Below are 27,794 nucleotides of genomic sequence, written 5' to 3'. Positions count from 1 at the left end.
GTGCTGACAATCTGTAATTAATAGCATCTTATCACCAGCTTAGTGGTAATGACCCAAGACAAAGGCAAGGCTGTGAATGGCATCTACCTTGCAGAATGACTTGTGATTTTTTTTACCCCCCTAAATGAGAGTTGTACACTAAGGGCTCCTGCTCTGGAGTAGAGCACAAAGGCTGATAGAATGCAAGGTGACATATAATTTAGAAGAGAGGGCCTTACTAGCAGGTCATAAGGAGAGGACTATGCCCCCCAAACCTTCTTGATCCAAGAGGTAAAGAAGAGTGACTCCTAGTTACGGTAATTCATCTGAAACCAGCCCATAAGCGAGTTATGGTCATTTTTCAGCAACTAAAATCAAGCTTTTACTCATCTAGTTTGTTTTGCATGTTATGGGTGTTTTAAGGTAATGGTCGCAATGGTGCAGTTTTGCCCCACCAGTCTGTGCCTGCCCAGAAATAGCCCTGTGGACACACCAATCACCCCATTAAGTAGAGCACTCCCTGCATCTATAAAGATCAAAAAAATATAGAAGTAAAGGACCTCCCAGTGTTACAGCTTGTGCAACAGAGCCTGCATGGCTCCAGGTGCTTAGCATCCTTACAGCTTGATGGAGATCCCTGTCCTGAAAGCACAGACTGGATTTGCACTTTTACTGTCCACATTTTAACCACCTCCAAGTTTCAAATGTAGCAGCACATCAGCTCAATGTGCAGCCCCTGGATCTGCACAAGGAGTTTAGGCTGCTGAGGATGGTGGTGGAAGAGGCTGAAGCAAGTCACAGTGAGGTTTTTTTTTCCCCTTGCTGCCCACAAAGCAGAACAAACCGCAGTGCTTGCTAGACGTAGGTTTGGAAGACTGCAGCTTGGTTTGAGAGGTGGGATTGGATGTGTGCATGAAACCCTGCGCTAACACACGGCAAACTTGCAGCTGGCAGTTGTGGGCTTATGTACCCTAGTTTGCTCTCCTACCACGCCTTCCAGCCTTGGAAAAGTATTTGGGTTGTCACTCATTGTCTCAAAATTCACTCCGGTTCCACACCACTGCTCCGTCATCTAAACGGACCCGGGTGTTACTCCCCAAATTTGTGCAAACGTGAACAGAGGTTACCGAGACGGTGCGGCAGCAACCCCCCTCCTGTCCCCTCACACGCTCCAGCCCGAGCTCTCTCCCGAGCCGTAGGCCGGTGTCACCCCGGGCTGCCGTGCCGTGCCCTGGCCAGGCCGGGGCCGCGGTGCCCGGGGCCGCGGTGCCCGGGAGGCTCCGCCCGCCGGCGCGGAGCTCCGCGGAGCTCTGCTGCCCTCCTGTGCCCGCCGGCCACCCGCCACCGCCACGGGGATCCCGGCGCCGCGGTGGCTTTCGGGGCGCACCGCAGGGTGAGCTGTACCCGGGCAAGGCGTTGGTCCCCGCCGCTTGCTTTTCTGGAGCTGCAGGAGAAGGAGATGGGAGAAGAAGGGACCCCGGTGGGGAGACTGACACAAAGATGATAAAAATGTGTCGTTCTAACTTTTTTGATGAAAAAGTTTTCAACTGATTTTTTTTTAAAAGCATTTCCCTAAAGTTTGCCAATCTCTAAGAAAAATGAGGAAAAATATTTCTCTTTGTTCTCTTATGACTTTTTTTTTTTTTCTCCTTTTCATTTGAAAAGGCAGAAGCATTAACCCCTTTGGCTCCAGAAATGACTGCACTAACCTGGAAAGCCCAGCCTTGCATTTATGATTGCACCGAAGGAGATATTTTCTCTCCTCCCCTGAGGAAATTCTAACGTGACCTTTTAGGGCGCTCTGTTCTCTCCCTCATAAACGTAGAAGAAATGCGTCTGTGAATAATGTATATATAGAGAGATATATATACACACACATGCAGTCTAAATTCTATATTGACGGAACAAGAAGCAACTTCAGAAGGATAATTTTTGTACATTGCCAGATATCATTATTGAATAAACCACATTTAAAAGGTAAGAGCAATTCTCAGGACAACACAAACACTAGGAAAAAACAATGCTAAAAAGCAGCCTACTTCAGTGCTACGGATGCCTCTACAAAAGCTTTGTGTCACTGGACTGCCTCACCTCTACGAAATGCACAAAATGAAGGTGTAATGATTAAACACAGACCGACCAGGTCTCCCGTTTCCCAGCTGAGCCAAGTTCTGCGAGGGGGAAAGGAAACTAATCTTCCAGGTTTCTACGTGAACGTTCTCCTGAGGATCTCCCAGGCTTTGGACTTGGCCAGGGCAGGTTCTCCTCCCCTCTCACAATCTAGAGCAGCTCAAGAAATCATATAATATATGCCATGCCTGCATCGCTGGGTGGGCAGCTGAGGGTTGTTGTCACACTATACACCTTCTGAGTCCTTCTTATCTCTTTGTACACCCCTTTCCACAACACCCTGGCATGCCTCTGCACTCCTGCAGATATTCTGGTCTCCAGACCTTTCTCATGCCATTGGCACAGCATACAGAAAAAGGGCTGTGATCCAAAATGGGGGCTCAGAGGTTGAAAACAGGAGACAGGCACAGTGTGAACCCAGGGAAGAATGACTTTATAGTTGATACAACCTAAGAGATTGAAAGGCTTCGTTTGCTTCCCCAGCGTGGGAAATAGATGTGCTGAAATGATGAGCAATGTCTCATTACAAAGTAAGAAAGTAAAAGCGGAAGGTGGAACTAAGAGACAAGAAGAGGCAGCATTCCCCTCCACAGCAACTTATCACTGATGTAGACAACAACAGTGTATCATCATAGACCCTGTAACAACACGCCAGGCCACCTTTGGTGACATTTTTCTTACTTCTCTCCCGTGCTGTGTTGTGCTGGGAGTATAAACATCTGACCATGCTCTAACTGATCACAGTATCTAAACGACCCAGGTTCAAAACTTGTTGTTACGATAGTTTTTTAAACAGCCGGGAACCACAGGCAGTCACCTCACAGACACTACCATCAGCAGATTCCTACTAGAGATACAACAGTACTCCTAGCAAACAAGTGCACGCACACACAAACCAAACAGCAGCAGGACTACTAGACACACCCATCACATACCCACACCACCTCTTTCCTCATCAAAACACAAATCTACTCCCAATCTAAACTAACAGGATCCAATTCATTTTAGAGAGGAAGAATCTTTCCTCTTCCACTATCCACTCTAGTCCCTTCCTCCTGTACACTCTCTGATCCTTCCTGACTGCTTTTCATCCTTCACCTCTGATCTTTGCTTTCTCTCAATTCACCCTTACTTCTTTTCTCCAGGTGTGGACTCACTCACTGGACCAACCTGGGGCTGCAGGAAGGTACTGAAGAAGAAGAGGTGGTTTGCTCCAGAAGGGGAAATTCCTATTTTCTTGTGTCCTTGTGGATCACTAGGACCTCTCTGGGGATCTGAAATTTAACCCGTTCTTTGGGACACATTACATGTGAGAGAGGGACAGCAGCAGGGAGAGATGGAAGCATATTTTCTGTCCTTTCCCTTTGGTGTCTGTAATTTTAGTTTTCATACCCTGAAGCACAAGTTTTAACAATCTGGGACAGCATGAAGCCTCATCTGGCCACCACCCTTGCTATCAGAAAGCAAGAGATCAATGATGCGCAGATGCCTTGGATGTGTGTCAGGAGCTGGAAGTATGTTTCAGGAAATGGCATTTCCCAGGGGAGCACTCCAGAGGAGCAGGGATTTGTTGAGAGTATGAGCTGGGGAATTAGAATGGCTCTGGTGAGCCGAATTAGGGACCTGAAAGGTTGAGTAACACATACAAAAAAGTCCCTAATATTCTCCAGGATGACACATAAGAATTTCAGGATCAAATAGAAGAGATCATGGGACTTGGCTGGTGTCCTATAGCCTTGACGCCCCAGAGGTATTAAAGATGCATCTCTTGGTGTCCTGCTGCCTATGTCGGTTTTTTTTTTTTTCAGAGTGAAGCCAAAAAGGTGCAAGCAATGCTGGGGGCAGCTGGGGGTGCAGGAGCTGGAGGTCTTTTTCCATCCCTTGCTAAGTGTTTTCCCTGACCTTGCAACCGAGAAATAGCGGGTTCTGGATTCTTCAGTGTAAATGATCAGCTTTGTGGGTGGGAAAGAAAACCTGGGGGGAGCGGGGGTTGGGGGGAAGAGAGAGAGAGAGAGAGAGAGAGAGAGAGAGAGAGAGAGAGAGAGAGAGAGAGAGAGAAAGCTGCTGTTTTAACACCTTTTCTTTATTGTCCTGGCTGTCGGACACATCAAACCAAGCCCGGATTTCTCAGTTTCTTGCCATCAGATGACTGCATTTCAAAAGGAGCTGGGACAATGTAGCTGGGTCACACCTCAATTCAAGTGCAGCAATGGCCTGTCAATGTGCATCTTAGGGCCAGCAGGGCAGGAATTATAAAAATCTCTTAGGTTTACACAGAAAGTGGCAGAACAGGGAGTGGGGGAAGATCCCATGCCAGGAGAGTCCACATTTCCCACATCTCAGGGCTGCGTTGCGTGTCCGAGAGCACTCCAGATGCTGGGAATGATAACACAGGTCCATTGTTCCTGGCTGCAGCTTCTTCCCTCCCTACCTTTAAACAAGCACAAAGAACAAAAGCAGCCCCCTTCTTCCTGACCTTCCCGCGTCCCCCCAAAGAAAGTGTGAGTCCCCCCCGTCCCCCCTGCTGCTCCAGCTAGGCTCAGGTGGCACTGCTGCCACCCGCTCAGGCGCAGGCAGCACACAGTCAGTGCTCGGGCAGCACCAGCACACCACAGAATGGAAAAGCTCATTAAAGACACTTTTAGGAGTGGTGCTAATGGGGCTCATCACTCCTGCATGTGTATTTGAAGAATGGGAGAAAGGCGCATAGGGACAGCCAGCCTGTGCTCCGCACCTGCCCCATACTGGGTGCTCCTACCTATTTTCATGACCCGTCCAAAGACGGAGGTGTTGTCCACCGTGCTGCAGTTCCACCGCCGCTGCCGAAACTGGTACTGGCACTCCTTGATGGCACTGCGGGCCCCTTCCCCGATGAACACCATGTGCTCCTGGTAGAGCTGGCAGAGCTTGCGCTGCCCGGGGGAGAGCCCCGGCAGCTGGCTGCACACGGGCTGGGCGCCGATGATGTACATCTCAGGTCTCTGGATGGGGTTCATAGCCAAAGACCTACGATGAGAAAAACATCCAAAGGAGTCTGGAGGGAGAGGGCCCCTCCGCAACACGCCCGGCACCTTTCCCCGCCAGCCCAGCCCAGCCCCACTCCGCTCCCAAAGCCCGGGCGCATTTCTCATGTCAGCTGCCTCACTCTACGGCTCTGCCAGATGCGAAGCTTTTCCAGGGCTTTAGCGGGAGAAACACAGCTCGTTTGTAACCTGAGTTTAAACACAGAGGACACCCGGGATGGGGAGGGGGCAGAGAGAAAGCTCAGCACTTTCTCTGCGCAAGAAGAAAGTGAGCTGCTTTTTTACGGACCGCCAGCGAGCGATGCCTGCCTTCAAGCAGGGATATTTTCCGCTCTTTTGAGGGGAAAGGGGCTCCGCGGCTGCTCCCAGGGCTTTTGGCAGCACGTAGGAAACCGTACCCATCCTCTCCTTACGCTTTCCCCCACACCCTAAAACCCGGACGGGATTTCAGCGAGCCCGAACAAAAAGGAGCCCAGAAACTCCTGGTGCAGAGGGGCTGCGTCCCACGAACCCAAAAACTGGGCAGGGACGGTGAGAGGAGGGAACCTGGGAAGGAGCGAGCTGCTGCGAAAGAAGCCCGGGAGGCAGGGAAGTTCCCGCGGGGAGCGCAGGGCAGCCGCCCCGCTCCCGCTCCGCCGCCCGCCCCGGGACGGTCCCGGCCCCCGGTCCCCGGCCCGCGGCGGCGGACAAAGGCGCCGCTGGCTCCCCCGTGCCCTCACTCACCACCAGGAGTTGGCGTCGGCCACCGGCGAGGTGCAGCTGCAGAGGAGCGCGGCGGCGAGGGCCAGCCTCGGCCCGGTCATGGTGGGCTGCGGGCGGCGGCGGCGCTGGGGCAGCCCCCGCAGAGCCGGCCGCCGGGACGGGGCGCCCTGCGGAGAAACGCCGAGGAGAAGCCCTGGAGCGGGGCCTGCGTGCGGCGGGGGCGCGGCAAGCACAGCCCGGCTGCCGCCCCCTCCCACCCCGCCCCCCCGCAGGACCCTCCCCCGCCGGCCGCCTCCCGGGGGCTCCGGCGGCGGCCTTGCCTCCCGCCCGCCCTCGGCCCGGGGGCAGGGGCCGCGCTGCCGAGGCTCGACTGCCAGCGACGGAGCCTCCCCGTCCCGCCCGGGGGGAGTGAGGAGACTTGTGGGGCTGGCCTCGCCCTTAGGGTCGTAGGGAGGGACCCCCGGAGCCCCCGGCTTGGCCGCCTTTGATGCGCCCCCCCCCCCGCGGCCCGTGGTACGCCGGTGCCCCCGCGGGCCGGGCCGGGCCGTGGCGGGAGCCCTGCGGCCGCAGGTGTGCGGGGAGCCGGCGGGGCACATCAAAGCGCCACGCTGGCCCCCTCCGCCTTTGTAATGCAGGACCGGCTCGGAAATGAGCTGCCCCCTCCCCAAAACGGCCTCCCGAAGGGCCCCACGCCACGGCCCCAGCCCCGCTCCCCGGGCGGGGGGTCTGCGGGGCTCGGTTGGGCTGCGCTGCCGGCGGCGAGCGCAGATAGGGCTGGCACCAGAGCCTAATGGTTTTATGGGCAGGGGAGGTGGACAGGAGAAAAGCTTCAAAGGCTCCTCTTGTCCAAACACCCCTCTCCCTTCCCCGCTCGACCCACCGGGAACCTCAAAGGCGGGGACAATCTGGCAGCTCCTCAGCCCTTTTTACCCCCCCCACCCCCCCCAGACACCCGCAGAAAGCAAACGCAGGCATCCCGGACCCGGCCGGGTACTTGTAACACAGGCTCCTCGCACCCTGCCTGCCTCCCACTGCAGGGAAACAGCCGCCTTAGCCCACCATCGACATCGCTGCTGCTGCTGCCTCCATCTCGGCACGGCCTCCCACTGTCCTGTCCCACTGCCCTGCGCCACACAGTCACCACCTCTCCGCCACAGACAAATGCCCCCCCCTTCCTCTCCCACACAGCCTTCTCCTCGCCGGGCCTGATGTCCCCCTGACCCTGCCCCTGCGGCAGCAGCTCCCCGAACACAGGCTGAACGTGCGGGTCCCCTCCAGCAGCTCCCAGGTCTTGGCCACAGCATACGTGGTCCAAGACCCGCAAGTACCCGGCCTTTCACTCTGCCTCACGAGCAGTGTCCGAGACATGAATCACCAGGCTCAGCAGCTCAGACCGCTGAAGTATATTTTTTATCAAATTCCTCGCGCCCACCACGGTGGACTTGCTGTGTTTGTTTGCAGCACGCTTCGCTTCCTCCCCCATCCAGATGTGCTGTACCTGCAGCTGGTGGCCCATCTCACCTGGCAGGCAGATGTGGGGCTGCGAGTGCCAGAATTAGCCTCAGGACAGAAAAAGCCTTGTGTGACCCAGAACCTCATTGGGAGGGGAGTTTTACTGCTTGGGCACAGCAGGATCCACGTCTGAAGAAAACAGGGTGACTTTATTCACATCTTCTATATCCTCCCTTTTCCTCCTCCCACAGCCCCAAGCGTGACGGAGGGATGGCGAGGTGTATGTGTGCGTAGCCACGCATACATGTTTTGGGTCTGTTTCTATAGGGAATAGACAGAATGGAAAGTTTATCTCCAGGAGTCTGGGGAGGAAGGAAGTTGTGTATGGATGAATGGCTTTTCCATGACAAACAATGAGTCTGCACAGACATCGTGTGATGTCACCTAAAGAATTTCCAAGCCAGCCTCAGATATAGAAAACCTTCTCGCTGGCAGAGAAGAGAGCGTCCCACCTTTCCATCTCACCACAGCCAAAAGGAAGAACTAGGGCAGAGGAAAAAAAAAGCCCTCGCTGTCTCGCACACGCACACAAGGCATGCGCCACGTAAATAGATGACACGATGGAAGAGGTGTACCTCCAAGCTTTGCCCTCACCAAGTCTCCTCGCGGATTCTGAAGAAGTAGTAAACCGTGGCAAGCCGCCGTGGTGCCTCTCCCAGCCAGGAATGTGAGACAGCACCAGCCGATGAGGCATTTCCACAAATACAGGTGATGTCAATGTCCGTGTTCGTGTGAGCTTCTCCGAGCGCATGTGCACAGCTGCAGCACTCCGTGGGGCAACAAGGACATACCACCACACAGCGCTGGACCAGTGGTCCACCTCCGGTGCTGTGGCATCGTGGAAACGAAAACCTTTCCAGCTGGTAAAGCCTGGGAGAGGCTCACGCAAAACTTGGTCCAGAAATATACAGCATTAATTAAATATCTCATTTTAAGTATTAATATTCAAAGGCAGCTGTGATTAACAACACCAAAGTGTTGTGAATACTGCTAGTAGCAACCCAGCCGCCAACAAGCACAAGCAAGGCAATGATCTTATTTTGAAACACGAGACACAAAAATTGCCATATGGGATAAGATCACTTATCCAGTCAACCTAATAGCCTGTCAAAGGCAGCAACTAAGGAGATGCTTTAGCAGGAAAGGTCTGAAACTCTTAACTCTACCCAAATTCTGCTGCTGGTGAGAGTGACTGCCATTGAGTTAAGATGTGAATTATGGAAGTGAGTCCTTTTTAAGGTGCTGGAAATAATTTCTTCACTGTCTGTGTTTATGACTTCAGATAAAGTGGTAATAGCAGGTGAGGTGTTGTTGGAGGGATTTAGCCTCAGCCAGCACCTTCCAGACCAAAAGCTGCAAAGCACTTGGCCGGTGGTCCAAAGAATACTGTCTATCCCTCTTCCTTGTGCCTGTTTCTACTTGCCACCAAAATCTTGAAAGCGAACTTTCGTTTTTGTAAATAAAAAGCTTGGGTTATTTTTTAAGCCCAACTGCACGGCTGGTTCAAACCGCTCTGGCGAGGTTGTTTGCCAAAGCAGGGCTGGGTGTGAGAAGTCAGTGAAATTTTGTGAGGATGAGAGGTGGGGTGAAGCAGAGCTGCTGGAGGGACTAGGATGAATGGAGTCAGTGAAGCGTCAGGTAAGAGAGGAGGTAAGGAGCTGCTGGTTGCTAATCCCGAATGACTGACGGGGATGCTGGCAGGGTGATCAGGACTTAGGGGGTTCAGGGGAAGAAGGCTAAGAGTGAGCAGGATTTTGAGGTGGCTCCATAGAAGTGACATGAAGGGGGTCACTACACTAACAGGTATTGGGAAGGCCCTGGCAAAAGCTGGTCTCACCTGCCTTTCTGTTCCCTGGTTAATCCCTGTCTCAGATTCAGGAGAGCCCAACCTCACCCCAGGAAGACCACCCCTCCTGGCCATCACCCCTGTCCATCCCCCGCCACCCAAGTGACTCTCACTTTTATCCCAAACCATCTCCCCTGCAGCAGCCCACTCACACCACTTCTGCTACAGAAGGGGAGGAAGGGGCCATAGAAACAATTCCAAAACCAAGTGTTGCTCTTGCTTCTGCTGGGAAAGGCCTAATCCCACCCCTTCCAGTGGGCCTGGCTCAAACAGCGGCAGTGAACCCACACTGCGGCTCAAGCGCTGCAGGCCTGATGCTTGCACCCAGACTGCTGCCACCTGAAAACAGAACATGAATCTCAACCCTCAGACTAAAGGTCTAGCTTCTCCTTTCTTAGAGGAAAATTGCAGTGGCAGCAAGCCTGCGTCTTCATGAAGCCTTGGCATTCTGCTGCATTCAACAGTCTGCTGCCCTAGGCAACTGTCTCCCGTGTTGCCTGGCTGCCCAAAATTAGTACCTGTGTTTGCCTTTGTTTGATTTTCAGAGGTGACAACTGTGCACAAAGCACAGATTTACACGAGTTTCCAAAGTCACAACGGAGCAGCTGGAGAGCTATCACCGCTTTCCCAATACCGTCCCTGCAGGGAAGCTGCAAGACTCCAAGAAAGAATGGGAGGTCATGTCCATGAGATCATTGGCAAAGATTTGGCAGACCATGAAAAAACGTTGAACCCTGGCTGGAAGACAGCCCTGATGAATTAGAAAAGAAGAGTTACTCATGCAAACTCCTTGTCCTATCCTTATTGTTTTTCAAAAATTTGGGATGTCCTCAAGTGCGACACAGATCTTTATCGAGTGCTATAAGGAGTGTTGAAAGAAAATATAAGTCTCTTTCCATGTAACTCCAATGATCCTTATTTCTGCCTCTTGCCCAGTTTCTCCCAGGCTGGGAAGAACTGGACATACATTCTTCCTGTAATGATCAAGAGCCTCTTTCAAGTTCCTGTTTATTCTTGCAACTTGACTGTGGTTCAATGCTTGTTTTTAATGCCTCGCAATGTCCAATGCATCCAGAAACATTTCTTGCTCTCTCTGATGTAAGACACTTACTCAAGATGGAAAAAATATTCACTGAAGTGGAGTCTCCTCTACTTACGGAGCCGGTAGGGATGCATTACCCAGGAAAGAGCGTTTACACGTGCTGCTCAAAAGCGAATCCCTGCCCTCTGGTTCTCTGCCTTGGACCTCTTGGTTGACAGCACCAAGAGATGTCCTGTAACGTCCTGCTATACATCTGCTTCTGGCAGCCAGCCTTCGTTTTAACCACAGTTCTTACTAAGACTTCAGGAATCTCATTAAAGTCGCATACTTGCCCATTCAGCTGAACCAGTTTTAGAGGGAGTGTAGATTAAAAGAAAAAAAAAGTCATCCCTTGAAGCTAAATTGCAGCCCTCACACAGAAACCTAAATCAGCTTTTATCCCAACACCCCCTACTCGTTTGGTCCTGTGCTGCTCCCCTGCTGCCCACCTGTCCCCCTCTCAGCACCGTACCACCACGTTGCTGTGCTGGTGTCACCATTCCCAGATCTAAATGTGTTATTTTATTTGTATTGTGATTATTACTTGAACAGCAACTGGAGTCACCTCCATAGGTCCAGATCCAGCTGGGGTGTTACAGGTGTAATAAAACCTTCTCAAAGTATCCCAGCACATCAGCCATTCAAGTCCACCTCTTTTGTCTCGACATTGCCTTGCCTCATTGAATTGTTACACACTGTCTGTCTCTGCTGGAAGGGCAGGTTATTCCTGCTTATGTCCTGCTTCTTTCTTTTGGTACTTATGCACTCAGTTTTATCTCCTGATGTGCTCATGTGCTACCTTTTTCTGCATCTCATCACCTGTCACCTCTGCTGACAGATCCAGATTTCCTTTCACCACTACCTTGCTCTTTCATTTTTCCATGACTCCCTTGGCCAATGATATCCAGTCTCACTGTCACCAGGGCATGTAGTGCAGCAGATGCCAAGATATACCTGCCAGTCTCAGCAGACCCAGTGACAGCTGTCCCTGAAGTGCCTCACCAAGGAGAGCTAGAATGGAGGAAGGTTGCAAGAAAAGCAGAAGTATTAGACAACAAAAGAGGCCAGATACTAAATATTTTCACCATTTAAAACCAGAATAGGTATAAAGGATAGTGATTCTATAAATAAAATAGCTTCTCATTAACGAAAGATACAGAATATATGTAAATCCTGATGAACATTGTAATTTATGCCACAATATTTCACATGACAGGCAGTGAGCTCACCTGGAGCAAGACCGTCTCACCCACTACAAAAAAAAAGGAGCAAACTCCAAAGATAAACCTGGACATGATCCTCCTTCCTCTCAAGGTGATTCAATGGTAGTTGGACTCTTACAGCAGATTAAATCCCTGTGTTGAGCCAACCCGATCCACTGAGACCAGCACCAGATGTCCCAATGAAAAGTGCAAGAGACTCAGCAGTGACCTGTGGAGTACCTGCAGAAGGTGCGTGTGCTGAAACAAAATCGTTTTTTTCAAAATCAAGAAGGAAGCAACAAAGACCCATCCCTGCAGGTGCATGGCTGCCTGGAAACCGTCCATATTTATGATATTCCCAGGGAAATATCTAAAATATCCAGGCCATCTGGTTCCCTCTTCCATGGAAACTCTATTTGCATGTTGGCGACCTCAGTCGACAGCCAGAGACCTGAACCCAGACATGTTTGGCCCAAATTTTGCACTTCTTGTTCCCATGACTGCTAGAATATCAGGGTTTATGGACTGCGGCAAATCATCTTTAATCACAAACTGAAACCTTCTTAGCCTCCTTTATTTACATGGGCAAGCCCCTATAAGAAATTAGACCTGCTCCACTATGTGTAGTCATAATCTAACGAATCACTAACTACATATATATTTGAAAAAAGTACCAAGTGTTATCCTCTGATGACCATTCAGTGGCTTATTTAACACGCCTGCAGTGTCACAGCTTACTTGCCAAACAGGCACCCCATCTCCTTAATTTGCACTAACAATTTCTTCTTCAGAAATTTCTTCAGAAATTGTTCCCCAGACCTCCTCGAAGGAGCCACAGGAGGTCAGGTTGAAACACAAGCCCAGGCAGGGTCAGGAAGCCCACGCTGCTGCTTCCCAACATTGAGGGTTTCTAGGAATGAAAGAGTCCCACCCCTAAGGCCATCTAGACAACACCTTCCCCAAGTGTTAAGTTTAGACGGAGGATTAACCATCTTAGAGGGGAATGAGACAGGAGGAAAGTGAAAAAGAAGAAAGTACATCCCTCCTTTAGTTGTTTTCCAGGGGCCAACCCTGGGAGCGGGTTTGTTACCTGCCGTAGCTGGCCGTGGCACGGACCCCTCAAGCAGTGATAGGAGGATAGCCCTCGTCCTGCTAGGGATATGATGCTGGCTGCAGGATTTGCGTGAGAACTCTGGACTCAGATTATGGTGGTGACGAGCACGTACGTCAGCCCTCCTTGAAGATTAGGAAGGATAACAGGACAAAGTTCTCTCACAGTGTGAGCAACGAGGCAGCGGAAAGCAATCCAAGTCAAAGCAACTTCTCTACAGAGATTTAAGAACAGGCCAGGGGATGGAAACAGTTGGATGACTGATCTTGCAAAGCATGCAGCACCCTTCATCCTCCTCAAAGGGGTGTCTAGCTCCCCCAGTCCCACTGGAGTCATCCCAAACCGAGTCTCTGCATCTTACAGGCTTGGACCTCATTTTTTTCTCCACGTATATATTCCTTTTAGTTTGTTCCATACTCTGTAGTAATTACATTGACTGGCAAAGAAAGTCAAGTATTTAAAATATAGGTAAGCTGCTGCTGCAGTGGTTCTTAACTCTCCAGGAGCAAATAACCAGGGGAAACAGGGAGATGCACTGTTCCTGCCCTGTCTTGGACATTCAGCACCTCGGTGTAGCTCACGGACTGGTGTCAGACTGACTCAGATCAATAGCCTCCTGTCAGTTAAATCATTGCCAGCAAAGCCTGATATAGACATTTCCAAAGGAAACAGTAAGCCATGGAATAAATTCAAATTGAATTTAAATTCTCTCCTTCCTGTTAGAGCCTTCAAAGATGTTCTTATAAAGTCCAGTCTAATGAAAACAATATTAATGATCAGCTCTTACTCCACTCTAGAACTGCAAAGCAAGCACATACACCCCATACATTAGACCCCACAGCTCTAACATCCACTATTTTTCCCTTACCTTACAGAAAGGGAAAGAGAGGTGCAGGAAGGGCTGAGTACCAGGTTCAAAACAATAAATCTGTGGTGCAGATTTACCTCCATTTAGCAAAGCATTAAACCAGGTGCTTGAAAGTAAGCATACGCCGACTCATTTTTGCTGAATCAGGATCAAAATTAAAATCTGCTTGCTTTTTCCATTCTTTCAACCACCAAATACTCCTGCCATCAATTAAACGTTGTTCCTGCTCAAACACAGTGCATTTAAAGTGCAAGTAATAAACAAAACATTTTGCGAATAATGCTCCATTGTATCAACTGTATCATCTACAAAGTTATCACAGTTTCCAAACCAAAAAAAAAAACATTTTCCAAGCATGCTTATTATGTTTTAGTATTAAAAAAAAATATATAGAAAAGCCTAAACCACTATCAATAAAGCCCTATCTATATCAGAAGATGACACTGATTTAACCAATTTCAGAACTTCTATACTGTCATACTTCAGTGTAGGAATTTCCTGTTAATTCTGGATGCAACTGATTTAAGCTAAACCTGTTCAAACCATCTTGGGACTAGACTGCATATACATTTGTACCAAAAAGAAGGTAATTTCATATCGCACCTTTATTCTAGCATGAACCACATACGTGCACTTCTAACTGCAGAAAATAAAGTATCCTATTTAAGATCTTGTTTGTAAAAAGGTATTATAACATTATTACCTCCTTAAATAAAGAGTTTCCAGATACAAATTTTCAGCAAAATGTGCATTCATACAAACCTAATCTGGAAGAGTTATATCAGTATATCAGTGTTGTGTAGGTTAGTTACCCTTTAAATCAAAAGCAAAGCCTTCAAAATTAAGATCTGTACTGATTTAACTGGACTGTTCAGTTAAATCAGTGCATTTTTTTTTCTTTTTAAGTAGACAGGGTCTAATATTAGGAACAAAGAGTTGTGTCTCTTTTCAGTGACACATCATATGAGCCCATATATAAACGCAGTGAGCATCCTGAAAGCCATGGTTTATTTGGGGTCCCTACTCTGTCTGGCATCTCACCATCCAAAAAGCTGCGACTCTTTCTCTAATTTCCAGTCTAAATTTATTCATGGTCAGCTCACACCCATTTGTTAATGTGCCAGCTTGTCCTTTGAAGCTCAGGATGCCAAAACTGAGGCTGGAGCCTGACAATATGGTTCTGCTGGCAGCATTACCAGAGTAATGAAGACCTCCCTCTCCCACCCCAGGGGCTCATCCCAGCCTTGTGCCACAGGACACTGCTCTTTCAAGGTGCAGCCCCTTGACAATATAAGCAGTTAAAAAGAAGATATAAGGAGTTAAAAAGATTTAAAATTAAACTTACAAAAATAAGAGACCAGGTTTTTCTTATTTAACAGCCTGGACTGGTTCATGTGGGAATAAGAAGCGTGGCAGAGCAGGGCAGGAACACCTGTCTGGAGGGCGCTGAGCCATGGCAGTATCACCTTCGCCCAAGTTAAATTTGCATGGAGCTGCACTGGCACCTCAGAAAAGTTATATTCCTGCGAGGTTTTTTGATTGTGGATCCATTCCCTGACCAATTTCACAGCTCACTGCCACAGGCTGAGGGCACAACTGCACAGAGGGTGAACACCAGCTTCTTGGACAGGAACTGCTTAAACCCATATTGCTGCCAAAGCCCCTGTGTTACCAGGGCAAGGCCTGAAATGCAAGAACATGGTAGTAAAAAAAAAATAATTAAATCTAAGTCTTAAAAAATTAATAACAAAGCATTAATTTGAAAGATGCCTCTGTAAAATTACCTGCTTTGGAACAGATGAGGTTTCCAATGTAGCAACTGGTTATTTGCTGCTTTGTAAATCCTTCCTTGAGCAGAAAGAAAAAAGAACTGGAAAAGTAACTAAAATTGCTAGCGCGCTTTACTCAAATTTATTCCTTTTCAATGACTTTGAATTTGACTCAGTTTTCAAAGCATATTATATAGATGTTTTAACTGCCAAAGCTATCCAAAAGCTTTCCAAAAAAAGCTACCCTTTTTTCCTGCTTCTCTCCTCAATATGAACCGTAATGTGACATTTGTTTGCTGGAGGTACAGACACTAGAATAGCACCCATCTCCTCCTCCTACAGCTGAAAGTCAATGAAAGTCAAAACTTGCTTTACATCAACACAGCCAGTGCAAGTTGTCACCAGACCAGCTTTCCACCCATCGTGAGGGTTTCTGAGCACATCCTGCAAGTCACCACTGGGGACTTTATCCTCCAAAGAGCTCAGCCCACACCTAGGCTTCAAAACATGGAATCAGATTTCAGAGGTGCCTGTGGAAAACTGAGCTTTCCCTTTCCTGCTTTTGACATGAAAAATGTTGCAACCACCAGAAGCAAAACTCCAAGGGGTTAAATTATCTGGAAAATGTAGATGCTTATCTAACAGCTCATCTACTCAGAAAGTGCTGTTCAAGCTTGTGGATGATGACCATCAGAGAATTCGGCCCTAAGCCGTTCTGAGAGTCCAGTCAGCAATACTCACAGTTTGCAGCTCTTCAAATACTGATTTAAGTGTCACCGTTCCTGCAGCAGGTGTAGCTGGGCTGGATAAGGGTACCCGATTCAGATCGTTATGAACCTGCAAACTTCAGAAAGGCACTTGGATATTTTGACTTCTAATGCCAACCAGTTTTTCAATCCAGCTTGCTATCAAGAGCTGAGGGAGGGCAGGACTGCTTCTTTTGACACAATGTGGGTTGATGTCATCTTTGAATGATCATACACCTACAGCGTCAGATGGCATGAGATTGTCACCAGGTCTCAGAATCACACCTTAAGAAGGAAACAAGTTACTACTGAGTGATTCTTATTCCTGGTGAAAATTCAGGTATGTATGTGATAATGTGCTAATTTATCAGAGGGAAGGGCATTTTCCTCAGAAACAAACAGAGCTTGGAAGACAGAGACTAAAATCCTCTCCTGTGGCCAAACTTTACCCTGGGCACAGGGAGGACATCAGATCAGGTCCCCTGCAGGGACAGACTGCCTCCCCTGCCCGGTCGCTGAGGCTGCATCACACCTTTATGCTAATGGTACTCTTTGGCCATATAATGTGTGGCACTTAAATTGCACCGCATTGGCATTTCCAGCGAGGAGCATGTAGAAAACTGACGATTTGGCACGAACAGTCCTCGCCGCGTTGACTTCGTCTGGAGCTCTGCTGATTTAGGCAAGGTGGGGATCTGACCCTGTGTCTGGTGGCTACAGCAAGGGGTCAGGTCGGGACCTCGTCTTCCCAGCACTGATGCCGATTTGCTTAGCCTGGTTACAATTAACTGTGACTCTGAAATTCAGCTTCTTCATCTGCCCAGGGGAGGTAAATTTATTTCAGGACCAGGATTGTGATCTTGCCTATGGACGCTGTGACATGTTACAGACTCTAATGCATTTAAAGATCCTTCAGTGAAAACGTGTAAATACAGTTGTAATTAAGTCCATGTTCACAGTAACACCTCAGGCAGAACTTAACAAACACAAGGGAACAGTCTATAGGAGACAGCTTTTTTTCAAAGAAATGTGTTTACTCTTCCCTTGAAGCTAAAGGGAAAACATGTAACCAGTGGGTTAAGTTCTTCCAATTACCACTCAAATAGGAAAAATTAAAATTATCTATTTTATGCTGTCATTCAAAAGGACATTTACAGTACCAGAGATTTTTTTCCCCATTATCTTGAACACATTTATTCTCCCTGGGCAATATGTTATTGAATACGTTGACTAGACAGGACTAGGGAATTTCTGTAGGTGGAACAGCTGAACATCTGGAATGCAATCTTGACTTTTTGGGACAAATACAAAGTTCACGCAGTGAAAAATGTGTTTGTCCTGCAAAAAATAGTGTATTTGTAGAGCAGGTAAGGATTGCTTGTCTTGCAGGTGAGGGAGGCATGCTGCGTTGCATAGAAGGGTTATGCTTGGATGGGTGTTTGCAGGTGCGGACCACAGAAAGCTGGTGTACGAGGATATATGCACCCATCCCTGCACTGGGCAGGGTGTAGGAGGAGAGAAGGAATTGTCTGAGTCTCTATATTGCAGGGAAAGCAAGAAATCCTATTAAGGATTTATGCTGTTTTAGCAAAATAACTTCCTCACTTGAAGCAGAAGCCAGCTTTTTCATTGTCTTTACTGCACTTGTGCTGACAGCGTGCAGCCCTTTGGTCAAGCCCAGTGCTGGTTTTGTACTGAGAGATGCATCACTAGGAAATGGGCTACCAAGCCTCCTAGCTCCTATTCCTGCTCTGGGCCTCAATTTCAGTTGGGATCCTTCTAGGATCCCTTGAAGCGGAGCTGAGGACTGTATTTCCAAGACTTTGGGTAGACAGCCCATATTGCTGAACACTCATAGAGTGAAAGCAGTTATTTATTACATGAATGGGTTTGAAAATATAGTGACATGCACGTTCAAAAATATGTTCTAGAGAAGGCATGTATGGGAGATGTCTGAGGAGATAATTGTGTGTGGTGTGTAATAATTATGTTTTCATTTATACAGTGTCTCTTCCATGTACAAGGGAATATAACACGATGTAACTAAAACCACATATCCTTACAAATAAAGGGAGGAGAGTGTTTCATACAAAGGTTAAACAAAAAAATCTGTTTAATATCACTTTGGGGATTAGAGAAACCAAAGTAAAAAAAACATCAAGAACAAACTTTGAGGGGTTGCTTCAGGAAAAGCACGTGCGTGAGTGTGTGCCATCACATCTGCATATTCAATACGTCTTGCTGGGACAGCTCAGGGAAAATAGGAAGCTGGAAATTTTCAGTGTGGGCATTAGATGGAAGAATGTGAACCATTCTAAACAAAACATAGCGAAGTTGCCAGCTGACTTGCTAAAATGCCAGTGCTCTCTAGGATCCCTTGAAACGGAGCTGAGGACTGGCCTTGCTGTTCAGGCAGCGGGTAGGGAGCCAGGAGATCTGGGCTGTGTTCCTGGCCCTGCAACAAACCCAGCATGTGACGCTGGAAAGTCATTCAGCCCTAAGTTTCCAAAAACTGATTTCATGCCTATACTTCTGGGCACCTAGTGTGAGACAGCATGAGCCCAAACAGCCAGGATTTCAGACAAAGTTAGGCTGCAGGTACTAACTTCCCATCCATGCAGATGATGATACATTTTGGGGCTCAGTTTCACCACAGATGCAGTGGGGCAAAAGCCTGTGAAGCAACCCTAAACGCTACAAAGCTGCAGGTACGACATGACTACATAGAGGTCTCACTTTGCCAAAGGAGAGGTGCTACGGATATGCAAAGGAGTGTTATTTAGTTACCTGTTGTTTCCCACGTCCTGGCAACTGTTGCCATTCTATAAATATTTTCACACGTTTCAATACATCTGAAGATTTTTGTCTATGATTCCCGCTTCAGGGCATCAAGGAATAACCTCCTTACGAAAGGGTTCACTGTTCCAAAAGGAGCATAAAGAATATAGACCAGGATTGCTGGCAAAAAGCGTGGAACACCACCACCGACAAGACTAGGAAAATAGTAGATCTCAGGGGTGAAATAGTGGAAAGAAAGCAGCTTTTCCACATAATTTAGTCAGCATGTTTGATGGGGGGAAAAAAAAAAAGAAGTAAAAGCAGTATTTCTAGCTTACGTTTTCCTGTGCACATACATTTTGTTAAAAAATTTGGAACCATCTGGATTAAAGAAAGTTGTGTTCTCATTGTACACGACAGGATCTGGTCACATAGAAGATTAATTTACATTATACTGTAGGCAAAGGATTATTGTGTTTTTTCTGAATGATGTAGAAACAAGTTGAAATAACTAGTGTAAAACACAGAACTTGTTTTACCCATTTATATTTCCACCTCCAACACGGTGAACTCTATACTTTCTTCCCACCCTGTTTGCATCTGCCCTTAATTTTACCCCCGCATTTTCAGAGAGGATTTTCAAGATTTTTGTCATGCACAGGTAGATAACACACGGTGGTGAATTTACAGTTTGAATCGAGTTTAGGAGCATCTGCACGTACTCAAGAATGGAAGCAAGAACAAAAGCAGTTTCTCAAAGGCACCTCCTTTTGCCACCACTTCTCTGTGCATCCGTTGGAGTTGCAGCAGAAAACTTTAAGAAAATCAGGGAAATTTAGTACCCACAGTTTCTGCACAGTTACTTTTAGGAATAAAACGTTAAAGTAACCTTCCTTTGGCCAGAACTAATCCAAATCCTCCATTAAGTATAAAATTGTATTTTGTATCTTTATCCTGCTTTCCGTATAAAACTGTATTTTGTAACTCTCACCTGCAGTTTGTGCCGGGCTCTAACTGTGACTGTGATTTTCACAGCATGTTTCCAAAACAGTACTGCCCTATTTTTCAGTTTTCCTCTAAGAATTTACTTCAGAGCCAATGCTTGCAGGGCAGGTGACATAACTTTGTCCAATTCTAGTGAACTGCCAATTTTACAATGCTATTTACTACCTGAAAATGTGCTGGTGGCCACGGTCCAGCGAGGGAGGAGTTAATAGTTAAAAGTAACACTGCAGTAATCCATGGGTACAAAAATCCTGCGTTTAAGAACCATACAGCTACATCTGTACCCGCCCTGGGCCAAGCTTACCTTCTTGCGAGGTTACCTCTAACTCTTGCTATTGCAAGAATATATGAATTACCTGTCCCTGGACCTTGCTCCTGGGACCCCTGGCAGGGCTTGACCAGAGAGGGACAAGCCCAGGTACCGATGCCTTTTCTTCCTTGGAGATCCTGACAAAGAGGACCAGCGACAACCTTCCCTGATAGCTACATAACCCTTACTTGCAAGCTAGCCAGTATTGCTACACCTGCCCTGACTACATGGAAGCCTTTGGCAGAGGGGAGGCTGCACCCACTCTCCTTCAACCTCAGCCGAAGTCCAGAACATCTCCTCCATCCCAGCCTGAATATGCTGGCTGTCAGTGGAGTTACACAAACACAGCGTCTGGCCATCTCTCCCGGGTTTTGGACTAAACAGCTGTTAGAGAGGGAGATTTCACAAACCTGCTGCTGTAACAGGTACCACAAAGCATGTCAGACACACATGTTTGTGCTGTGACTGCAGGGACTGCCCCTTTTAGATTGAGTTGTGCAGGTCTCAGAGTTCAATCCCCAGGAATGGCTTATGAAAGCAATTACTACCTGAAAGGTCCCTTTGTTGTTGTGCCACTGCTTTTCACAATAATGATTACATCAGATACTTTCTGCCATCTCGATCTTCTTTGGTAGCTAAGAAATGATGAAACCTAACACTTAAAATAGCACCAAATGCCATAAACTGCAAGCGCTGAGGTTTGAGATTTTAAATCCTGCCCTCCCAGAGCACTTTCTCTTTGACGATTTTAACCATTGAGTACTGAGCTTCGTATAAGCCATGAAGGGTGTGACATGCATGGCGGAGTCAGAGAATCGCCTGCGGCCAGGGGCCCAGGTCGCTTGCTGTAACCACCAGACAGTCCTGTCCCACAAGAGCAGATGAGACATACATGATAGGTACATGACATTCAAGTGCAGTTGCCTGGACCATAATATATATTGTTTTGGTTCTTCAAGTGATCCTTTCATTTATACTTGGTTCAATCTGTTACATCAGCAACAGTCACTGGCCAATTTAATGGCAAAAGTGGGAACATATCCAGGCCCCTGCGCTTTACATCCTCTGACCGTTCTTCCTCATATCAGCATAGTTATATTCTTGTCAGCTACTGACTGACAAGTAAAATCAAAACCTGAAGAAAATACCCAAATCCCAAAGGCTCAAATTTAGAGCTGGTGTCTGCACTGAGATATCAGCTCTGAATTTTGCCCCAGCACCTAAGCACATATTCACAGTACACTGTATTTTGAATAAGCTGCCCCCAATACTGGGAAATACACAGCAGATCAGAATTACTTTGTGCAGGAGGAACCACGTAATCCTAAAATACAGCCTCACGTAGCACCTATTAGAAATGAGATACCTGCAAAGTTCAGAAAAAACACACCAGTTTTTTATTTTTAAGGAAAGCTTTATAGTGACCTAAGCTTCACAACAAAGCTCCGCAATGCAAGTGGATCGCTAATGTTACAATTTCCAAATAACCCACTGATTAGTTACATTTTCTTTATAATCTCTGGTCAAAAAAAAGATCATGACCAGCATGAATTCCAAAGGGAATCCATTCACTTAACAGCCCTATCCTGATTTATATATGTGTGCATGCATGTACACAGATATGCATATATGCTGACGTATCTAAAATATGCACATTACACATCTCTTCTGCCTACACTTCAATGCATAGGTCTTAATAGAGATCTTTGGCATGTAAGTACTGTTTGCATTCACAGAAGAGTTCTAGGGCATCATTTTTCCTTTACATTCAAGAAAGGCAAGGAACCTCTCCAACACCCCACCGCAGCTTCTCAGACACCTTGCTAAGAGCAGAAAAGCTCTACAGTAGTAGTCAGGAGTTCACTTGGCATGAACCATGTTCTCTCCATGACAAGCTGCCACCATTGTTTTGCTGAGCCATGTCAGAGGGTGCTGGCTTAGGTGTCACAGTGCAAAAGGACCATTTTGCTCTCATGCATACACAAAAAACATTACCTGAATTGACTTTTAAGAAGATCCACTAAACAAACTTCAAACTATATCAGGCTTAACTGATTTTTGTGGACATGCCTGAGATCTCATGAAGAAGGCCTGGAAGCCAATTTGTGAAGGACAGCTGTAGCCCCTTGGAGTGCAGCTGACATTAGAACTTGAACCAGTCCCAAACCAGCATTAGCTGAACTACTCATTAAGCCAGTTGCATTTTTCAGAGGGGAGAAATTCCCCCCTTGTAGCTTAGATTGCGTCAAAATGCTTTAAACTGAGAAGTAATGGAGTGGTGGGCTGGACAAAAGGCCTGCAAACTCAACATCAGCCAGTCACAGGAAATGAGTTAACAGGTCATATCAGGCTACACCCGAAATGGCACCAGCCTGCAGCCTCTGCAACAGATGAGGGAGGCTGAGGCCATCCATGCCTTGTTTTTTTCAAGGGTGGGAAGTAAAGCACCAGTTTTAAATAAAAGCCTAGATCGCCAGAGCTGTCTGCATGAATGAGGACCCCACCGGGCTCCTACCTGCCTAATATCCCTTTGATCATCCTAGCTATACTGAGTGGAGCACATGAACCTGAGCTGCCTGTGTACCCCTTCCCTGCAGCCTTCTCCGCTCCGTGGGGTGAAGCCACCTCTCCTCTCTCAGGCACCACGTGGGGCAATGGGAGGGATCAGTGACTGCAGGGCACAAGAGAAGGCAAGAAGGAACGCAGTCCCTCACGGAGCCAGGTCAGGGAAAGGAGTATGATTAGCTAGGCAAGGCAGAGAAATATATTACTTTAGGAATTAATTTAAGGTTAAATGAATCAAAAGAGAGTGAAGGGTTAGCGCACCACAGGCTTTATTGTTTAAGCAGTTTTGCGTCATTTCTATCCTGCGGTCCCAGTGGCCACCGCCCATAGGTAAGAAAAAGCCAAAGGCCAAGCAAAGTCCTGTGGGTAAATTCACAAGTTTTCCATTCCAGGGCTGAAGCTGTAAAAATGCAGAAAGCACATGGAGTAGTGTGGCAGAAGAAAAGGAAGGGTAAGGAAGGACTCTTGTTATCTCTTAAATGATTAATCTGAGCCAAAAGTTACCCTGCAAATTGAGAAGCAACAAGAAACAAACAGGGACAGACTGAGGTGGGAGCTGCAGAAAGACCTGCTGGACGTTATGCCCAACGATGCAATAAAAGATACAGGACAGATGATGGTGCAGCGTCACCAGCACAAATTACTTCCAATCACAGAAGCCACAAGTGAGTTACGCGGATCCTCCTGAACCCCTGCCAAGCAAAACTGTTTGGCCTCCACTGAACACCGGTGTAACTGGGGAAAAAAAAGAATTAAACGTTTATTTGGCAAGTGCTTTCAAAAAGAGAAAGCGGCTGTTGGGAGCTGCTCAAGGGGCTGGAATGCTGGAGATGGTTCCAGGGGGCCGGATCAGCCGCCAGAGTGCATACAAGGCAGGCAGGGATTTTTAATAAAATGCAGTTTATTGCAGGGTAATTACCACCTCTTATTTATACCATATGAGATCATGAAAAACATGGCACATAATTCCTTACTCCAGGAAACAGAAAATCAGCTGAACAACCATGTGATAATTGGCCCTTTTCAAGCACTTTTACTTTGTCTTTCTAAACATCTATTTCCAAACATCTATCACTTAGATAACGCAAGCAATAAGAATCCACTAGAAAAATACTTTCTGTTCACACCCGCCCGCAAAACCCACCCCACAGTAGACTGGGATTATGAGTCCAAATTCCAGGCCTGTTCCATTTAACATGTAAATCTTAATTGTTCACAAGGAAGTACAGACACTCGAAGTGTGTAACATGGGAGAAAGGGAATTTCAGGGTCTCCAGAAAATGCATCACCTATTTCCAGCCTTTGCTGGTTACACACAACAGGTGTTAAAGACACAACATGCTAAGACATAAAGAAAAAAGTATTTCAGGTAGGCTTTTATGCCTTAAAGAGCATGCCTTTCCCTGCTCCCCCTCAAACGTGGTTTGAAGGTGAAAGGCTTAGAGAGAGGAAATACCACATTATTTCCGCGGTAAGATTCTGCAGTCAAATTCGGGATAATACAGTAAAGGACTTCATTAGCACTCTTTCAGAACGACTTGTATAACTTGCTTGTAGCTTTGCCAGTTATGAGTAATGCAACAATTACCCAGATACACCACCACCACCACCTTTGTACCACATCTCTTTCACATGTTGCCTGATGTCTACTGGACTCAGCCTTCTCGTAAGTGATCCTGCTGTCTTCAGCCGAGCAATCCTCGCCAAGGCAGACCCACGCGGCGCGCAAGACGCCGCACCTTTCACCTGCTCCTCATGTCACGGAAATGCTCCTTTTCAGTTGCGATGCTCTACGACTGGTCTGAGCACAGTAGATTTACAGTGCGGCTGCTCAGCAAAATCTATTCCCCCTAATAATTTTCGTATTAACCCGATGGTTAACCACGCCCCTGACAGCGCAAAATAATAATCATAGAATCATAGAATGGTTTGGGTTGGAAGGTACATTAAAGATCATCTAGTTCCAACCCTCCTGCCACAGGCAGGGACACCTTCTACCAGACCAGGTTGCTCAAAGCCCCATCCAACCTGGCCTTGAACACTGCCAGGGAGGGGGCATCCACAGCTTCTCTGGGCAACCTGTTCCACTGTCTCACCACCCTCACAGTAAAGAATTTCTTCCTAATATCTAATCTAAATCTACCCTCTTTCAGTTTAAAACCATTCCTCCTCGTCCTATCACTACTTGCCCTTGTAAAAAGCCCCTCTCCCACTTTCCTGTAGGCCCCCTTCAGGTACTGGAAGGCTGCTAGAAGGCCTCCCTGGAGCCTTCTCTTCTCCAGGCTGAACAGCCCCAACTCTCTCAGCCTGTCTTCATAGGAGAGGTGCTCCAGCCCTCTGATCATCTTTGTGGCCCTCCTCTGGACTCGCTCCAACAGCTCCATGTCTTTCTTATGTTGGGGGCCCCAGAGCTGGACGCAGTACTCCAGGTGGGGTCTTATGAGAGTAGAGGGGCAGAATCACCTCCCTTGACCTGCTGGCCACGCTGGTTTTGATGCAGCCCAGGATATGGTTGGCTTTCTGGGCTGCAAGCGCACATTGTCGGCTCGTGTTGAGCTCATCAATCATCACCCCCAAGTCCTTCTCCTCAGGGCTGCTCTCAATCCATTCTCTGCCCAGCCTGTGTTTGTGCTTGGGATTGCCCCAACCCACATGCAAGACCTTGCACTTGGCCTTGTTGAACTTCATGCGGTTCACACAGGCCCAGCTCTCAAGCCTGTCAAGGTCCCTCTGGATGGCATCCCTTCCCTCCAGTATGTTGACCACACCGCACAGCTTGGTGTCGCCGGCAAACTTGCTGAGGGTGCACTCGATCCCACTCTCTGTGTCGCCGACAAAGATGTTAAACAGGACCGACCCCTGAGGAACGCCACTTGTCACTGGTCTCCACTTGGACATCAAGCCGTTGACTGCAACTCTTTGAGTGCGACCATCCAGCCAATTCCTTATCCACCGAGTGGTCCATCCATCAAGTCCATGTCTCTCCACTTTAGAGACAAGGATGTCATGAGGGACAATTTCAAATGCTTTGCACAAGTCCAGGTAGATGACATCAGTTGCTCTTCCCCTATCCACCAGCATTGTAACCCCGTCGTAGAAGGCCACCAAATTTGTCAGGCACGATTTGCCCTTAGTGAAGCCTTGATTTCCGTGTGCCTCAGTATAGTTTCCAGGAGGATGTGCTCCATGATCTTGCCAGGCACAGAGGTGAGACTGACTGGCCTGTAGTTCCCCGCGTCTTCCTTTTTTCCTCTTCTTGAAGATGGGCGTTATGTTTTCCGTTTTCCAGTCAGTCGGAACTTCACCAGACTGCCATGATTTCTCAAAAATCATGGATAGCGGCTTAGCAACTTCATCTGCCAGTTGAATGTTACAAAGATAATTCTGAGTGACACCCCAGTATAGCGTCTGTGGGGCTGCGGCTCCACGATCATTAAAACCAGGTCTGCGCATTGCTGGATCACCCAGGAGTACAAATTTGTCGGGATCGGGCCAAGGCATGTGATCACGCTTCTGCTGAATGAGCCAGAGTGCACGACAAGGAGCCAAGGCCAATTTTACACTGGCCGTATGCCAGCCGCAGGGGTGCAGACGATACCTGATCTGGCTGGAATTGTGTACAGTGATACCTGATCTGGCATAAAGTCTGCTAGTAAAAAGTTAACCTGTCAAAAACTTCTTAAATTAACTTGAGCAGGCAGAGTGAATGAATACCAGGTCAGTGCTTCATATCACGCGGCCACCCCGTTTTTGAGACAATAATAGGAGTTGTACTGCTCGATTTTCTGCGTTGCCAAACCGCAGCCTAATGTCAATAGTGATGCTTATATGCACAGGGATCAGGGCCTCTGAGTCCTTCAACTCGCCTTGTCTCTGACTCAAAGCAAAAAGGAAAAAGAAAAGGCAGAATGAAATCTAAACGTTTAACTTCTAAGTAGTCAACAGAGTCTACTAATATGGAATCTGTAGGTGAAGCTGGAGCCATGGGTGTTTCTGCAACAGATAAACTTAAGATGATGATTAAAATAGAGCCTATTCCTTCACGTTAGTGAAAGTCTCGGTACAGCAAACACTTCAGTAACTAGGCTGATTTTTAGTAGTATTTTAGTAATCCAAACAGTATTAAAAATGCGCCCTGTCGTGTTGAACAAATGTGAACTTCATTTTTTTGTCTTTACAGCCCTTTGGCACAGAAGGGCAGTCCTGCTCTTTTGAAACTGTTTTGAAAAGCCTTACCTGATCTCTGGTAGAACTTAACCCATTTTTAACACTGCCACAATAGCGCCCAGTGTTGAAACACACACAGTTACCATCACACAAGTCCACAAACACATAGGAAATGTGGATTTCAAACATTCTTTCCTGAAATTGCTGGAAATCACTGGAAATCACTCAGTTTATGCGAGTACGTCAACTATTTTCAGAGCTAGTTCAAGGAGACCATTAGCTGAAAGCAATTTTCAGAAGTTTTTCTATTTCTCATCACGGAGGCCCTAAAATGGTCCATGTAGAGGTCTAGTAACTTTTGACAGTTACACCAACCTCCGAGCTATTTACGGCCATGCTCCTATCGCTCCTGCAGGGATGTCTAGTCAGGGGGTTCCCAAATTTTGGTCCTCAGGGTCATCCCGCAGTGTCGAGGCCAAACTGCAGACCGCAGCAGCCTGTGTTCTAACAGGCACAGGCGAGGCGGTGGCCCGCTTTCCCCTTGCCACCCTGTGCAGCAGTGTGAGCCCCTGTCCCTCCTCACGGGGTCTGGCGGCCCGGGGGTCCCCAAAGAGCTCAAGGGTTCATTTACCAGCCGGCCGAGCGCGGCCCTTGGCAAACCCTGGCGCTGAAGTGGGCCGGCGGCAGGGGCTCGTGGGGGAGCAGGGAGGCCTGAAGCGAGGGGGCTGGCTGGGCTGCGGCGCGGCCCTGAGCTGAGGCACGGGTGCCATCCGCGGTTCAACCCTGCTCACGGCGGGGAGGCTCCGCCAGCCCCGCCCAGGCGGGGACAAGTCACCCGAGGGTGACAACGCAGCGCCCAGCCACGACTTCTCCTCACTGACAGGGCGGCAAGGGGGGCGGCGGCCGCCGGGGGCGCTCGGGGGGTGCCTCGGGCGCCCCTGAGGGGCAGGGCGCGGAGCCCTGCGCGCCCCAGACGGCTCCGGCCCCCCCGCCCCCCGTC

The 27,794-nt window shown here is 48.0% G+C and overlaps 1 protein-coding gene across 1 annotated transcript in view; it reads right to left on the bottom strand.

Annotated features, from left to right (window-relative positions):
• Positions 1 to 27,794, bottom strand: part of WNT5B (Wnt family member 5B) — a 76,975-nt gene that overhangs the window by 10,427 nt on the left and 38,754 nt on the right. Inside the window, exons 2-3 of the mRNA XM_068401417.1 lie at positions 5,856 to 6,001; positions 4,868 to 5,115 (exon numbers count right to left, since the gene is read on the bottom strand). Of these exons, the coding sequence (XP_068257518.1) occupies positions 4,868 to 5,115; positions 5,856 to 6,001 (394 nt within the window). The remainder of the gene's footprint in view (positions 1 to 4,867; positions 5,116 to 5,855; positions 6,002 to 27,794) is intronic.

Source organism: Nyctibius grandis, chromosome 5, assembly GCF_013368605.1.
Source record: "Nyctibius grandis isolate bNycGra1 chromosome 5, bNycGra1.pri, whole genome shotgun sequence".
NCBI lineage: Eukaryota > Metazoa > Chordata > Aves > Nyctibiiformes > Nyctibiidae > Nyctibius > Nyctibius grandis.
The sequence above is the reverse complement of the archived record's forward strand: the minus strand, read 5'-3'. Positions and strand labels throughout refer to the sequence as shown.